The sequence below is a fragment of the Melospiza melodia genome, chromosome 1, assembly GCF_035770615.1.
Source record: "Melospiza melodia melodia isolate bMelMel2 chromosome 1, bMelMel2.pri, whole genome shotgun sequence".
Lineage (NCBI taxonomy): Eukaryota > Metazoa > Chordata > Aves > Passeriformes > Passerellidae > Melospiza > Melospiza melodia.
In genome coordinates this window covers 112,764,993-112,780,233 of record NC_086194.1, presented here as the reverse complement: position 1 = coordinate 112,780,233, position 15,241 = coordinate 112,764,993, and the positions used below count along the sequence as shown (strand labels likewise).

General features: G+C 38.6%; 1 protein-coding gene across 1 annotated transcript in view; it reads left to right on the top strand.

Annotated features, from left to right (window-relative positions):
• AHRR (aryl hydrocarbon receptor repressor) overlaps window positions 1-15,241 on the top strand; it is a 78,169-nt gene that overhangs the window by 51,833 nt on the left and 11,095 nt on the right. The window contains exons 3-4 of the mRNA XM_063149085.1: window positions 19-119; window positions 15,067-15,156. Coding sequence (XP_063005155.1) covers window positions 19-119; window positions 15,067-15,156 — 191 coding nt within the window. The remainder of the gene's footprint in view (window positions 1-18; window positions 120-15,066; window positions 15,157-15,241) is intronic.

Genomic DNA, 15,241 nt, shown 5'->3' with positions numbered 1-15,241 from the left:
GATAACTCTTTCCAACAGCCATTCAAGAAAAGCACTTTAAGAAGCAAGTTGGCCAAATGATAAAAGAAGACAATATATCTAACAAGACTGCTGTACAAGAAGGTGGACTTCTACTAGAAGTGAGTGAAAAAATGCTGGATATAATTTTTCTGGATGTAATTTATTCAGTTTGGTGATATATTTGGGCTGATGATTTGTGGCAGCTTTGAACAAACAGTCTGTCTTGGTGGGAGTCTTTCAAGAACCATGCTCGTGAACATTTCTTGCAAAAGCAAGACTGGCAGTCGTGACAGTCACAGTCAGTGTCCATTTCAGCAATTACATCTTGCACCCTTTCTTACATCCTTGAAATTACCAGTGAACCCTAGCAGGACAGTTCACAGTTCTTTTTCACTTTTAGGTTTATTTTACTTGGCCCATATTTTGAGGATGTCAACATGAGCTTTCCTGGTTTCTCATCTGAACTGAGAATATTCTAGGATATTTTAGTTTATCCTACTTCCTCAGCTCCATGTTCTGCACACACACCATGTCAGCAAAAGTTATCCCTTCTATGTATTTTTATCCCCTTTAGGCTGACTTTGTATATTGGCAGAGCAGCATAGAGGGGCCATGCTGTTACTGAGAATTGGATCCATTAATTTTAAGGAAGAATTAATGCTGCTGTGAACTACTGAACCAGCTAGAGCACAGCAGTCCATCCCAGATACATCTGCATTTCAAACACATGATGTAATAATGCCTTTTATACACTGAGGTCCTTGGAAATTCCTATGTGATTAAGATTACATATGTTGTGATTAATATTACAGTTGTTCTGGATAGGATAATATTAATGGCATAAAAACTGTGTTTTAGTGACAGCCTCGAGATGCATATAAATGTAAATTAAAGAGTAGCCTCCAGCAAATAATTGCTGAATGCTATTAAATTAAAACACATTTTAGTATGAGATCCAATAACCTAAGTTACTCAAGTCTATGGAATGGAAACTGGCACCCTGCTTTCCTTCCTCTAAGTATTTCAGAAAACTTTAATTTTAGATTTCAAAGCAAGTAACGCAGAGGCATCTGATTAGTTACTGCTACTGCCAAAACAAGATTTTGGGTGTCAGGTGTCATTTTGCAGCCATTTCCATTCTCAATAAATAGGGAATACAGGGTGTACAATAAATGATAAATATAGTGAGTATATAAATTTTAATGAGGGTCTCCTATATTAGTCTAAGTTTTGTTGTGTGTACATGACATGCCCACGAGTTAGAATCACTGAGCATCCTCAAACAGTAGACTGACTGCTGTGAGTGCATGGAGAGAACACTGGCACCCAATTTGGGGCAAGTTATGAGAGACTGCTATTGCTAAATATGCTCTGCTTATTTATGGTATGCAGAGTCACAATGCCTCTGAATGCAGGGGAGATATTTTATCCCGGATCATACTTAAAGTGGGTCATTAACTGGATGATTAAGTGCATGTTAATTTGAATGTACTTGCCAGGCTTCATTTATGGGCATGTCTGACCTAGAATAAGAGAGTGAGTTTTCCTTAGGGCTTGTCGGGAATGTTCTCTGAGGACTGAGCTTGGCTTGGATCCTCATTCCGTGGTTATGGCATATGAAGAAAAGTGGGTTTTTATGTTGTTCAACCAAATTCACCATGTTGGTTATTAGGAACTGTGGGGTTTTAACTAAATATCACATTTCTGGTTCCTTTCAAGAAGACGCAAACTGTGGTTGCTGTTCTTTGTATATGGACTTGTGAATCTCACCAGTTTATTTGCTCTCAAAAGATATTTTTCAGCTGTCGAAAGCCACTTTCCATGTCATGACAACACCTTGCACTGTGCAACCTCTGCTTTATATAATACAAACCAGAATAATCTGAATCACCAAAATATGTGTGAATAGTACTCTTAATGTTAATGGAAAATCAAGAATAAATGCTTTTATTTTTTTCCTAGTGGGTATAGTCACCCTGCATTATGTATGGAGAGAAATATGGGCTAACAAGAACCTAATTGCTAGTAAATAGTGTATCTGGGACTTTTGAGTCTTGGAACAATGCAGAATTTCCCCTTTCAGCTTGAAAGAAAACAATGGAATTAGGCTGTCTTCAAAATATGTTTAAAATGTTTTTTATTTCTAAAGGCTTCTGCCACAACATGTGCTTTTTATTTAAGATTTTATGGAGATTTTTTACAGCTATAATCAAATAGCTTTCATCAGCAATAACGGAATAAACAATGATACCAGTTTATCAAAGACTTTTTAGTGGAGCACAGCAGGTATCTAAACAAATAATTTCTTTTGGTGCTTTAGGATAATTTCGTCTGGATTAGAGACTTTGCTTGCCATCTTTGTTTCCCTTTGAAGGGAAGACAGACGAGTCTCTAAGAACCAAAGTCTAATTTTATTAAGGGGGTTTTTTAATATATCCCATTCTTGAAATCTTTACTGTCCTTTGAGCTTTCACATTCCAACACTTTGACTGCAGTAATCATTTTTAACTTTGCACTTTCAAAATATTTTCCGAGACAGGTGGTTTTGCAACCCCCGTGCCCCAAGCCTTCTGGCAGAAAAGGGGCACATTCAGTTTCTGAAGCCTGTTAGTGAATACTCAAGGAACACTGAGCCAAACCCATAACCAGAAAAAGGGGAAAATAAGTTGTATTGGCAGTCAACAAATCCAGATAGAGTTTATGGGGTGATGGGGTGGAGAAACACAATAAAATGGTGACTTGGAAAAATAATGAATCACTGGTGGGTATCTAGGCAATAGCCTTGATTGCAGGATTCATCTCATGGCTGTTGGCCACATCCTGCTCTTCCCCCCAGCTATGCTGTGCTCGTAATCTTAAGTCCAGACTCAGAGTCTGCACTATGGTGGAGGTAATTGCCCATCCCAAATGCTGTGTAGCTGTCATGTGTTACACTATTCACTGATCCCTGGAAGAATTAAATGCCTGCTGTTAGAGGGGAGGCTCTATATGGACTTGCTTTCTTAATGACATGTAATCAGGCATCAGCCCATCATCACCTCCAACACTGCTCCTTGGGTAACCAGCACTTGTGCACTAAGCAGCACCCTGCTAAAATTGTCACTTGGGCTTTATTGACCACTTCACAGTTGCTCCTGCAGTTTTTCTGCTTTTCTGGACAAATAATTGATGTTCAAATTTCTATCTCAACCCTTGCTGCTAAGGTTGTGGCTTCATGGACTTTCTTCTCTTCGTTATGTTTGTTGGTCTTCTATTATGCTCTTGTAGGCAGAAGCATAGGGTTTATGGCAGCTCTGTTCCCAGATGTATTTGCCATAATTCTTTTCAGGTGTGAAAATAGTGGTTTATAACCAAAATGTCACAAAAAATATAAAGAAATATGGACAATGCAGGCAGCTCCTGAACAAATGCTAGTGGAGTATGGCTGCCCAGTTCTATCACGCTCCCTTCTCACTGATAAATATTGATAAAGGCCAGACATGGCTTTTTTTGTCATTTCCATCCTCACTGGCAGCTCAGCCTCTTCCAGAGAAGATCCATGTTGCTTTTCAGGATGCTGTAAGCCACACTTTTGTACAGATCAGGGTCAGACTTCCATGAGTCTTCTACTCATAAGGCTTCAGCACACAAGAATCATATTCCTGTGGTTTTGTCTCATGCTTTTCTTTATGGCTGCATTGAAGATGCCAGTCATAAGACTGTCCTGATACTTCTTATTCAGTGACACTGTACATTCCATTTAATACCTTTTATCAAGGACCTAGATAAGGGTATCAAAGGCATCCGTAGTCAGTCTCACAAGACATAAGGTTTGATGGGAGTGTTGGCATGTTTGAGGGCAGGAAGGTTCTGCAGAGGGATCTGGAGAGGCTTACTACTTATTTAAATTTTTTGACAGAGACTTTGAGGGGCCTGGCATCTTAAATATCTTACAATTGCAGCCATATGGTCCTTTACTTAAAAAATAAATCAATTACTAACACCTTCAAAACCATGAAAGCTAGGTTTGGTGGTGCAACCACTATAATTCTCCACTGATTTTAATAATCCTGGCTTCATTAGGTTAGCTACCTAAACATATAAAGCTGAGTTTTTCAGCCTGAGCTTCCACGTTTTGTTCTACCAAAGCATGCAGACAAATTTTGTTTATTTGAGTTCTAAGTAGCAAAACTAATGAGGCACTTCAGGTTATTTAGCTTCTGAAGCAGCAGCATTTGTGCTTGGCATTGACGACTGGTGCAAAGCTACAGCACAATCAGGTGTAGATCCTGTAGCACACAGAACAGACCCTTTTTCACTCAGACAAGTCCTTTATAGATTATTTTTTAATTCCATATCACAGGTTTGGAAATTCTGGTTCTAACTTGGTAGCGCCCATCAAAGTCAATGATGTCATTTTTTGACAGCTTTAATACCGAATAGACACCTGGTCTTCTTAATCAAAACCAATGTAAGTGAAACTTAATGCAAGCAAATGATTTAGGATTTGACACAATGTAAGTTTAAAGCTTATTATTTAACATTATGTTGCTACCTTAGAAATGGATGCAAATAATGATCTTTCTGGGAGTTACTTTGGAGAGGTGAATGTGCAAATTTTGACACTGAAACGCATCTCCCAGTGGCCTCTACTAACAGCTTGAACTAGAGTTCATGTTTGATTCCGAGGGAGTTGGAAAATGATACATTAGAAAACATCCTATTGATGCTGTTCTTCACTCTGCATAAGGAAATAACATAGGAAACTCTTTTCCCACTTGGTTTCCTGCCATTTTTTTAAACTTGTTAGTGTAATTCCACTTCCTCCTTCCAAACTGATTTATGTAATCACTTCTTGATAAAACTGTGCTCTTGAAAAGGTACTCCAGTTTGAATTTCAGTCTGAGAGCAAGAGATTTTTACTCTTCCTGTTATTTTAAAATTTGAACTTGAAAAGGCAAATTGCAAGTCCAACAAAGTGCATGGAGATTATATAGTTCTATGACCATGACACAAATTTCAGGAATCAAAAACTGGTCTGGAATCCCTCTTCAGCTTCCCATAGTGCTGACACTTCTAAACTAAATCCTGATAGATGTTGATACAGTGCTTCATTTTCTTAATCTAACTTGTTTAAAACTGGACCATTAAAATAGGAATTTTTTTCCAGTTAATACAACTTTTTAAAGTTGCCCAAACAACACTTTTGCTTTCCTTTGTTTTCAAACATGAACCTTCTCCCAGTAATTTAGATGACATGATTTAAGCTGACGTTAGCCACTTGGGACGACTTACAGGGAATTTATCCATTAAAATAAACCATAAATGGGGTTAGGAGCACCGTTTTATCACATGCGTACATTCACTTTCTTCTTGCCAGGCGTAGGCAAAACACAAAGGAACACTTCAGAGGCCCTGGTCCCTTTTCTTTCTTTCTTTTCAAATAGGCATATTTCTAAAATCCAGACTTGAAATTTGGCATGGCCACAGCTCTGTGCAAAAAACATCCTTTCTCTTGCCCTTTAGACAAATAACTAATGTTCTCGCTTATTCCTTTCTTCTTCTTTTTTTTTTTTTCTTCTTCTCTAACAAATCTGGATAGAAAAGCTATGACTGCTAAATTCCATTTGCTCTCTCCTCCAGTCCTTAGTGCTACTGTTATGAGTGCAACAATCATGATACTGCCACAGTGCTGAGGTTTCTCAAATACAGGAGGTGGCACCATCCAACTTGACTGGGGGACAGAGAAAAACAAAATTGTGTTATCCCCTCCCTTCACATTTTCAGCCTAACTATGAGAAAAGTGATGGAAGATGGGTTTTGATGGACAAAATTGTGTGGAAATAATGAACAAAATGGTAACCACAATTGCCAGCACACATAATGTCTGAGGAGCTTGACTTTTGCCAGGACTTTTGCAAGAGATTTAGGGAGGGATTTGAAGAGGAAAAATATGTACTTCTGTAGAGGCTTGTTGTGGAGCCTTTTTGCAAATGGGAAAATGCCAGTAAGTGCTTCTTTTCAGATTTCATGACATGTTGGGCTGATGAGAGTTAGTATTTATCTTCTCCAACACAAAATTACAGATCACAATTGAGAGGGTGCAAGCTGGGAGTGGGTTGGAGAATCAGGACAGGCAGCCTATGTTCAGCATGGCCAAGCAGGAGCAGGCAGTCAGCGCAAGTGTGTGGTGAGGAGAGAGTTATCATCCCCTGGTTGGTGCTGGCATCAGGAGAAGTGTCTCCATTTGTCAGGAGACAGGCAAACCTGCTGTCATATGAGGAGGGCTGGCTGAGAAGCTCCCAGAGAACAGAGCAGCTGTCCGTCCATAGCGTTAAGGTGAAGAGTCAATAAGCTCTGGGCACAGATGCAGCTCTGGATCCAAGGCTGCTGTTGCTGTCTCCAGACTGTTCATCACAGCCAGCTCCACCCGAGCTCACTTTTCACAGCCGCTTCCTCTGTTTCTGCTCAGGCTATTTCGGTGCCTCCTGGACACAGTCCAGTGGCCACATAACTTCCTCCTCAACAAAACATATTCTCCCGTTTCAGCTCTCTTAGTTTTTTTTTCTCACTGACTTCAGAGCCAATCCTTGACAACTATTTCCACCAGTCAATAGGTTTGGTATCTGTGTCTGAGCCCTGCATCGTACGGATGCACCAGGACTTGATCTGCTGCTAGAACTGACTTCTTGCATTCAGGCAACAAAGGCATTCATAACGCACTGTTCATTTCATACCAATTTCTTCATTTGCTTTTCAGGAAGCATTTTCAAAGATGGCATAGTCATATTTTGCAAAAAAATCCCCCAAAACATAGAGGACATAGAAGACACACACATACACTTTAAATAATTGCAATCCTACATTGTTTAACTTGTCTTCAACTGGTTGAAGTGAAATTATAAATGAGCAGCCTAAACTGTATTTACAGACGATGCTTGCTTTCAGTGTGTTCCTCATTCTCAGTTCAGAAAAGCTCATGAGCTGCAGCCTTGCCATCTTCTCAATAAGATGAAGTGATGAGCAAGAAAGGAGGTCTAGGCTAGACTTTGTCCAGGCTTGAGAGCTTTTGCAAATTTGCAGTGATTTTGTCATGGAGGTTTTGGAAAAAACCCTATGTATTTTACTAGAAATATAGAATACATCCCACTTTCTCTTTTTGTCTGCCTTAGTTAATAAAACTTAAATGCTCAAACCAAAGCAGGGGCTTGCAAAAGAGACTTGGGGAAGGATTAATTTAGTCTATAATGCAGCCTAAGATTTGCAGTCGTTGCTGCTGGTTAGAGGAGCTGTCTCTAACTTTCTATCATAATCCTTCTCCATATGATCCACCATCATCCACTCGATATCTCAATTAGAGAAAAAATTGCCTGTGTCTCTGGGTCAGCACAATGCATTTATAGCAGATTCACCCCTGCTGTCAGAATGGGATAGGGTGTGTTTGATACAGGACACTTACAGCATACAAAACATGCTTAAGATGATAACCTGCAAAGTAAAACTGTTCCTAGAGACAATTTCAGGGATGCCATTCTCCCTGAAAATTCTACTGACCCGAAATCATGTTTTAAAAGTCTGGTTTAGCATATATTATCAAACAGAATATGAAATACAGATTGTTTTGCTCTTCTCCCCACCCCCTGAAACAGTTTCACTTTAGAAAATGTGATATATAGTGCTAAACACACAGAAAAAGAGTGCTGTGAAATTAGGACATAACATTCTGTTTTCAGTATATAGGCTGCAACATTGTTTCTTTTAGGTTTTGATTCCTTACAGAAAGAGATGTCTGCCATTCATCCTCATTAACAGTTTGCAAGTACAAATAAAAGTCAGCTGTGGATGGAATATTATGACGGCTTCCTCTATTCAGGACTTGATGCACTTACATGTAAATAACACCGAAAAAAAAAATCCAGACATTTGGTACTTACATATGTCTAATTGTCCAACATGTTGGATAAATATTATTTGAGACTCTTTTCAGTAACTTGTTTCTGTGAAAGATAATGCCTAATCTTACTACATTTGTTATTTCAAAGTCTACCTAACTAAGTTTGTTATTACAAGTGCAGAGTAGTGAGCAATTAATGCTTCATTTTGAGCCTTCTCAAATGGAATTAATTAGGCTTGCATTTTCTATATTGAAATTGTTGAAGAGAAGACTGAAAAGCTCAGAGCAGCTGCAGAATTCAGAAAGGACGAAGAGCTGAACTTGCACTGAAGATATGATATTGCCCCAGCTTTGCTTCCATCTGTGAATACAACATCTGCTTTTGAGGAAGTGAAATGAGAAACTGCATGAATCAATATAAAGATGGTTTCTATTTCCAAGTGCAGTCCAGGGCATAGTATTTGTGAAAGAGCATTGACAGGAGGGTTCCATTACTAATAGAGCACAATTTTAAATTCAACATCATGATAAATGAGGAGGCTAAAGAAACAGATATAATTATTATGTTGTAATTTGGTATCCTTTCATAATAATTGCTAAGGTAAATGACATGTTACTCATCCACATACTCACTATCTAGCGAACATCATAACTCTAGCTATGTATTAATAAATAAAATGTGTTTTGCCCCAACAATTTGAGAATAAATAATACAAATATTCTTCTTTATATTATTTTAAGTAGCCTTCAGTACTCGTATCCCATCCATTAACCTCAGGTAGCATTCCTATTCCTGCTTCCCATATGAAATTCTAAATGGCAAAGCATGCCATATAACAAATTTGTACTGAGGTGCTCTGTGTCACCCATGAATTAATTCACTTCTGCATCAACAAAACCTTCCCTGACCTGTCTTTAAGCTAGTAGTCATCAGTACTGCTCCTCTCTGGAAGCATGGTCTGTATTCTCTTTTCCAGTGCCTAGTACTTGCAGAAAAAACAAGATTTAATGGGGATGCATCTCTTTCTAGTATGCACCACACCAACTTTCTACACAAACAAAGTCAGCTGATGCTTCAGCCCTTTTTATTAGCCCCATCTTGGGCAGAGTAGTTGGTTTTGAGGCGCCAGGTTCATTGGAAACCAGAAATTCATGGATATGTTAACAAAGAGAGGCCCTGTCCCAAGGACTTGACACAGACTAAGCAAGCTTTGTTACAAAAGCTTAGTTTGGAAGGAATGTATAATGGAAGAAAAACTGCATTTACAGTTTTTGCATCGTGCATTCAAAACAACTTCAAAGGCAAAGTTGTTCTTGGTTGTGTCCAATACTTATTACATATCAAGCATATAAAAAACATCACCATGGTTTAAAATGTGTTTACATGTGTGCACACATTGCAATCTCACCCTCCAGGGAACTACTATGTTTTCTTGAAAGTTTATAGCTCACAATTACCGGAGCCCAGTGACTTAACATTTTCCTAGCAGATTTCCAGGAGGCCGCTTTCGGCTGCTGCTCCTGACGAGCCCCGGCGTTCCAGCTCCCTTGCTAGGCTGAGGACACGAATGTAAACAAGCATCTCCAAGGTTTCCCTAGTTCCTTCGTGGAAGTGATGGGATATTGAAAAATGGAATAATGAGGAATTTCACCAGCTGAAAGATTCACAAGCATTTGTGCCTTTCAGATGGCCCAGTTGTTCCCTCTGACATTAAATGGGAGGGCTGGGGCTCAAATCTGTCTGGCATTGTGAATGATTGTTGAAAATGTTGACCTTGGTAGTGCAGCTAGATGCTGAATTTCCATACTGAAAGAAGCCTGAAGTGATATCCAGGTCAAGGACACAGGCAGGAACATGAACTTTGTTTTATTTGGGGTGACAGGAGGAGTGAAAGGAACATAATGGTCAATATATGCATCTTTCTTTGCATTTGAAAATAAACATTTCTGCTGTCTTTGAAAACCAGGGTATCAGATTGAGCACTTTCTCTCTGAAAGGCTTCCCATAAAACTCCATGTCTGTAGACTTCAGCTACTACTTCCTTCTCTGGCTCAAATGATGGAAATTTGTCTTCTGTTTTGTTTCTTTTGCCTGAAATTTAATCTGCACACGCAAACCCTTGATCAAAACTGAATGCTAAAACAATTCTGCCACTCTCCTTTGCACGAAATAGTGCTTACTCACAGAAATTCTCCTTTTGAAGTTGCTTTGTAGATAGATAGTCCAGAGGGCTAAGAGATACTGTAATTTTTGAGCAAAGGCCATATTCTGATGTCACCAGATATGGTATTTCTGAATAGTCTTTTATGCTATTTTTCACTTCAGGGTTCTGTAAGAGTTAATTTTTTTTTTTTTGTATATAAAGAGAACCAGAGAACCTCAGGGGTTCAGAGGGATTTTTGAGAAGGGCAACTATGAATCCTAAAAACACCAGCGGAAAGAAATAAAGAAATACTGATTCACTAAACAATGCAGTTTAAGACAGAAGACACAATTAACTGTCTGCATTTTCCTCCTAATATTCATAAGACATGAGCAAGTATATAATTTCCAGAGTTTTTAAATAGCTACTTATTTAGATCACCAGAAAATGGCCCCATCCCACATAGGATGCAAAAACCCAGTGATCCACTATTAAATGAAGCTGTTCCAGATAAACTGTGAGCCAACTGACCCTGGAAATTTAGTACCCAAGTTGCGTGACTTGAAAATCTGTTCAAAGCAAGGCATGGCTGCAGGCCTTGACTGTTGTACTTTAGTAGCCATAGTAACGTGGTCTCTGGAGACCTAATGCTAGTGAATTTTCCTTTATTTCAAGGAAGAGTAATAAGAGAAATGTGCATTGGAACTCGTTCTCTCTCTTTTTTTTTTTTTTCCTCCTCCTTATTTTTACTATGCCATGACCTTGACTAAAATATCTTTGAAGTATTTTCTGGCTGATTTTCTGCTACGAGACCAGGAAAAAAAAAATCAGGATATATAAAGGATCTTGCCAAAGGAAGTCCTATCTTCCTCAAAATATTTGCCTTCATTCCCAAAGAGAATCTCTTGACTAATAAAGTTTCAAAAACTTCTTAATGGAAGGAACTGATAACTTTCATCTCACAGCTACTGCAGGCACCAGAATAATATCATACTTTCTTTGAACTGACAGATTAATTGTTTTTTTGTTTCAGTAGCAGGTGCAGCTTTTCGTGAGTACATAATTGGATGTACATGTTTTTTCAAAAGAACACAAGCCCCTATCTGGTGCCAAGCTCTCTTTTTTTTTTTTTTTTTCATTTGGAAAAAAAGTCCCACATGATTTCATTTTTAAAGTACAATGTAGAAAACTCATGTAAGTGTTTTTAAAAAGCCAAATACAAACAAACAAATGTTCACAATACATACTTAAGTCTGTCTCACATGTTTCAGCTATTATTCTGGATTAGAAATTCCATCTGTCATTGAATCCATATGGTTTGCCAAATGGCAGTTTAAAACCATGTATTTTTTGCAGATTTGAAGTTAGTTGTTTTCTCTTGTAGAAGTTTTAAGGTCCATACTAATAGTTTTCCGTGTTTGTTTCTATGTGTGCATGTGTAAGAATATGCAATATTGCAAAAAAATTTTAGTTTGCTAGTGGACTGCGCTGATTGAAACACCCTTGTTGTACACAAAGCAAATACCACCAACATTGAGTTGTGGAGTTTGGTTATTTCCCCCTCTAAACACCAGAGCCCCATTTATGCTGTCCATTATTTCTGCTGAGAGGATTAAAGTGAAATGAGAAGAGCTGCCTTTACTTCTCTGCGCTGTCCCTCAGTGTTCAGGGCAAACATGTGCTTTCATGAGGAGTGTGAACTGCCCAGGTATGAGGCTGGTCCACATCCTCTTTTGTATTTAATTTCCCCAGGTTGTCCATTTCCCAGGCACATGGCTGCTGTGGCTCTGACACAGCACACCTCCTCTTCACTGGCAATGAGAGAAAGCTATTGCTGAGAATTTTATTTCAATAATGGAGAATGTTTAAAAATCATAAGTGGAGCCATATACTTTGCTGTGATGTTTAATGTGAGATGTGGTAATTTAGAACAAAAAAAGCTGGGAATAGTTTTCACTCATTCTTGTGGACTGAAGCTGTCTCTCCTACTCAGTCTAACAAGTCACTAGGCTTCTGGCCAGAAAAATGGAAAAACCTCTATGCAGTGTTACTGTAAAGGATTTCAGTATGGAGTTGTATTTGGTACCTGAGAGATTTATCTGAGAGGTTGGAAAAGGTATTTTCCTACTGATTTGCCATCGCCATTAGTCACTCGGGGAGGGTAAGGTGCTAGCAAACACCCTCCTCCTTATCCTCACCTCTGGAAAGTAAATAAGTAAAGTATGAATCCCATCCCAGCTCTGACTCCATTGAGAGAATCTTCTGTGTTACAGATGTCTGTTTTCTCAGTGAACTAGTTTAGGGTAATACTGAGAAAGCAGAAGAGTTTACAGGTGTGGATGAGACTCACTGGTGTAAAGTTTTACTTGATATGCAGCTTGTCTTTTTTTAATGTGTCTGAAGCAGCAGGATTCCCAGCTAAAATTAATTTAGAGACATGAAATTTGTGTTAATCCTCAACTTTGTCATGTGGCTCCATAAAAGTTGTTTTTGCACCAAAGTGGATTTTGATTTTCCTGCTTGCAGGGCAAAGAATCTGATGTCTGCAATTGGGGTAGTGAAAACCAGGGGGTGCTTATTTAAGAGATAAACCTCAGGAGAGGACACCAGCACTTTGAGACCAAACCAAAAACAAAGCAGGGGAAGTTTGGAAAACTCTTCACTTACATACATGCTGCAAATCCACAGTTGTTTCTGGCTTAACCTAAACACATGGCTCCTTGAACTTTTCCTCCTCTTTTTCTTCCCGCTTCCTCCCTCCCACCTCTTTCTTAATGCCTACTCCAACCTCACAGATGTAGTTGCCAGTACACTGATCTGAATCCCTGGAAATACACATGGTCCCATTTCCCTTTCCAATTTTTAGGAACTCATGCACCTAGTCCAGCCCGACTCTAGCTCTATGGAAAAAAATGTGTCAAGAAAAACCTTCCTGCTTTCCACTGTGGGGGATCAAGTCTTACATTTTAAGGGTAGAGACTGATCTCTTATATATGTGTCTAGGCCTAAAGAGTATGTAAGACTAATTTTTGAACAGATGAATTTATCTCTTGATTCATACAAGCAATCCTTGACAAAGGCAGATATTCCTCCAGGGGCTGAAAAACTCCAGCTTGCCTGCAGGGCAGTTGGAGGGTACATTTTAAAAATGTTCAGCATGATGATTTATAGGATTCTTCGATCAAATTCAGATCTGGTGGTCTTTGAAGCTTTAACAATAAAAGTAGGGCTTGGTGTATCACTTTGCATAGCTTAAGAACTTTTATTTAATTAAGCACATTTCTTTCATTTTTAAAATGTTCTTAACTTCTACCTGGTCCTGTTTCATGGGCAGGACTCGAGGTCTTTCAGAATATGCTCGGTAAGAGGCACAGAAAAAAGGGAGCTCCCTTAAGTGCCCCACAGTTATCTTTATGGAAAATTTTAGTCTATCCAAATTAAAAGGCCTGCCAGATGTTCAAAATGTAATAAAATTCCTAACATCACATCACTGATGGTTTCATTGTTATGAAGACAAGTCCAAAGAGACAAGATGACAAAAATGCTTTCTTGTCTCCATTTGACATTGGAAATGTATATGACAGATACCATCCATGGAGGTTCCTCTCAGTGCAGTGAGAGGTGCAGATGTGAAGATACAGAAATCTTGACACACCATCTTCTGGTTGGTGAGCTGCTGGGACAAATTTGGGCATTATTTAGAGCAGGAAATGGCACCAGTTGAGCAAGTCCTTGTGCTTGAAGAGTTGACAAGGATAATTAGTATTCAACTCAAGCACAACTAGGCAGAGATCACTCTTATTCTGCAAGGGATCTGCACCTATGGAGCTGACCTGGAGCAAAACAAGATTTGCCATTGACTGTTCTTAGCACTGACTTATGGTCAGTGTTGACCTAATTGAATCACTCGCTGCTATGGCCAGTGAAGGCTCCCCACTACTTCTCTGAAGTCATTGATTCACAGGTTGCTCAAGGCACAGAGCCTCTGGCCAAGTGTGGTCCCATGGGGCCACGTTTACAAAGGTGCTCCACATTTATGATGGGAGCCAAACTTTCTGAGGAGGTCAGTCTATTGTGCACTGAACTCTTGAAATTCTGCCCACCATTGTCACAGTGGGAACAGCTTTCAAGCAGACTTGGAAATCTGGTCCTGATTTAGGAACCAAAAAGAGAACCAAGCTCACAAGAATATGTCAGTGTATCTGGTTACTGAGCAATTGAAAATCTGTCCTCACTGTGTTTCAGGATTAACTCAGGATTAATAGGCACATTGAGAGTAAGGTGAAGCAAGGATAATAATAATAATATAGCAGTATTTCAGCAACAGCTATTTGAACTGTAATCTCAAAGACCTCCAAACCACCACACAAAAGGATCTAGACTGCCTTGGAGTGCAAGCCTGCTGGAGTAAAGATATGTTACCAAACCTTTATCAAGGGAAGAGAGGCAGAATTAGTCAGTCCTTGTGCAGCTGGGGACTGACTTTTTATATTCATGGGGACTGACTTTTTATTCATTGCATTTATGCAATTATGTTCTGTATTATTTTTATAGCAGCTTAAGAAAAAAGCCATACAAAAAAAACCATACAGATCCAGTTTTAAAGTCATGGTTAAAACAGCACATGTATTTAATTTTCCCTTTGGATGTTATTATATTAAATGTATTAATGCATATATATTTAAAGCAATTATTATGGAATGTGCAGTTTTAAATTAAAAGGGAAAACAAAGTAGTTGGCACTTGCTATTAAACTTTTAATTCTATGAATTAATGAGCAAATATAATTATGCAGACCATTAAGCAGACAATAAGCTAGCAATGTAATATGGTTGGTATACTGTAATTAAATATTTTAACTTTTTTAGAAAAGAAAGAAAGCATGTTCCAGGTTGTTACTCATTTTTCATGGTAGGAAAGAATTTAGTGTCTAACTTTTGGCAGAATGAGTTTTTTCTTTCCTAGGATATTCTTAAATTGATTACATTGATACTAATTTTATTCTTTATCTTCTGATTATCTTTCAATTACTTTATTTTCCTTTTTCAGTCACTGAATGGTTTTGCCTTGGTGGTGAGTGCAGATGGAATGATATTCTATGCATCATCGACAATTGTGGACTATCTAGGGTTTCATCAGGTAAATGTACTCAGAATTACTTAGAATACCCAGTCACTGACATTGTATTGACTTTCTTGCCAATACACATATTGTCAATAATATA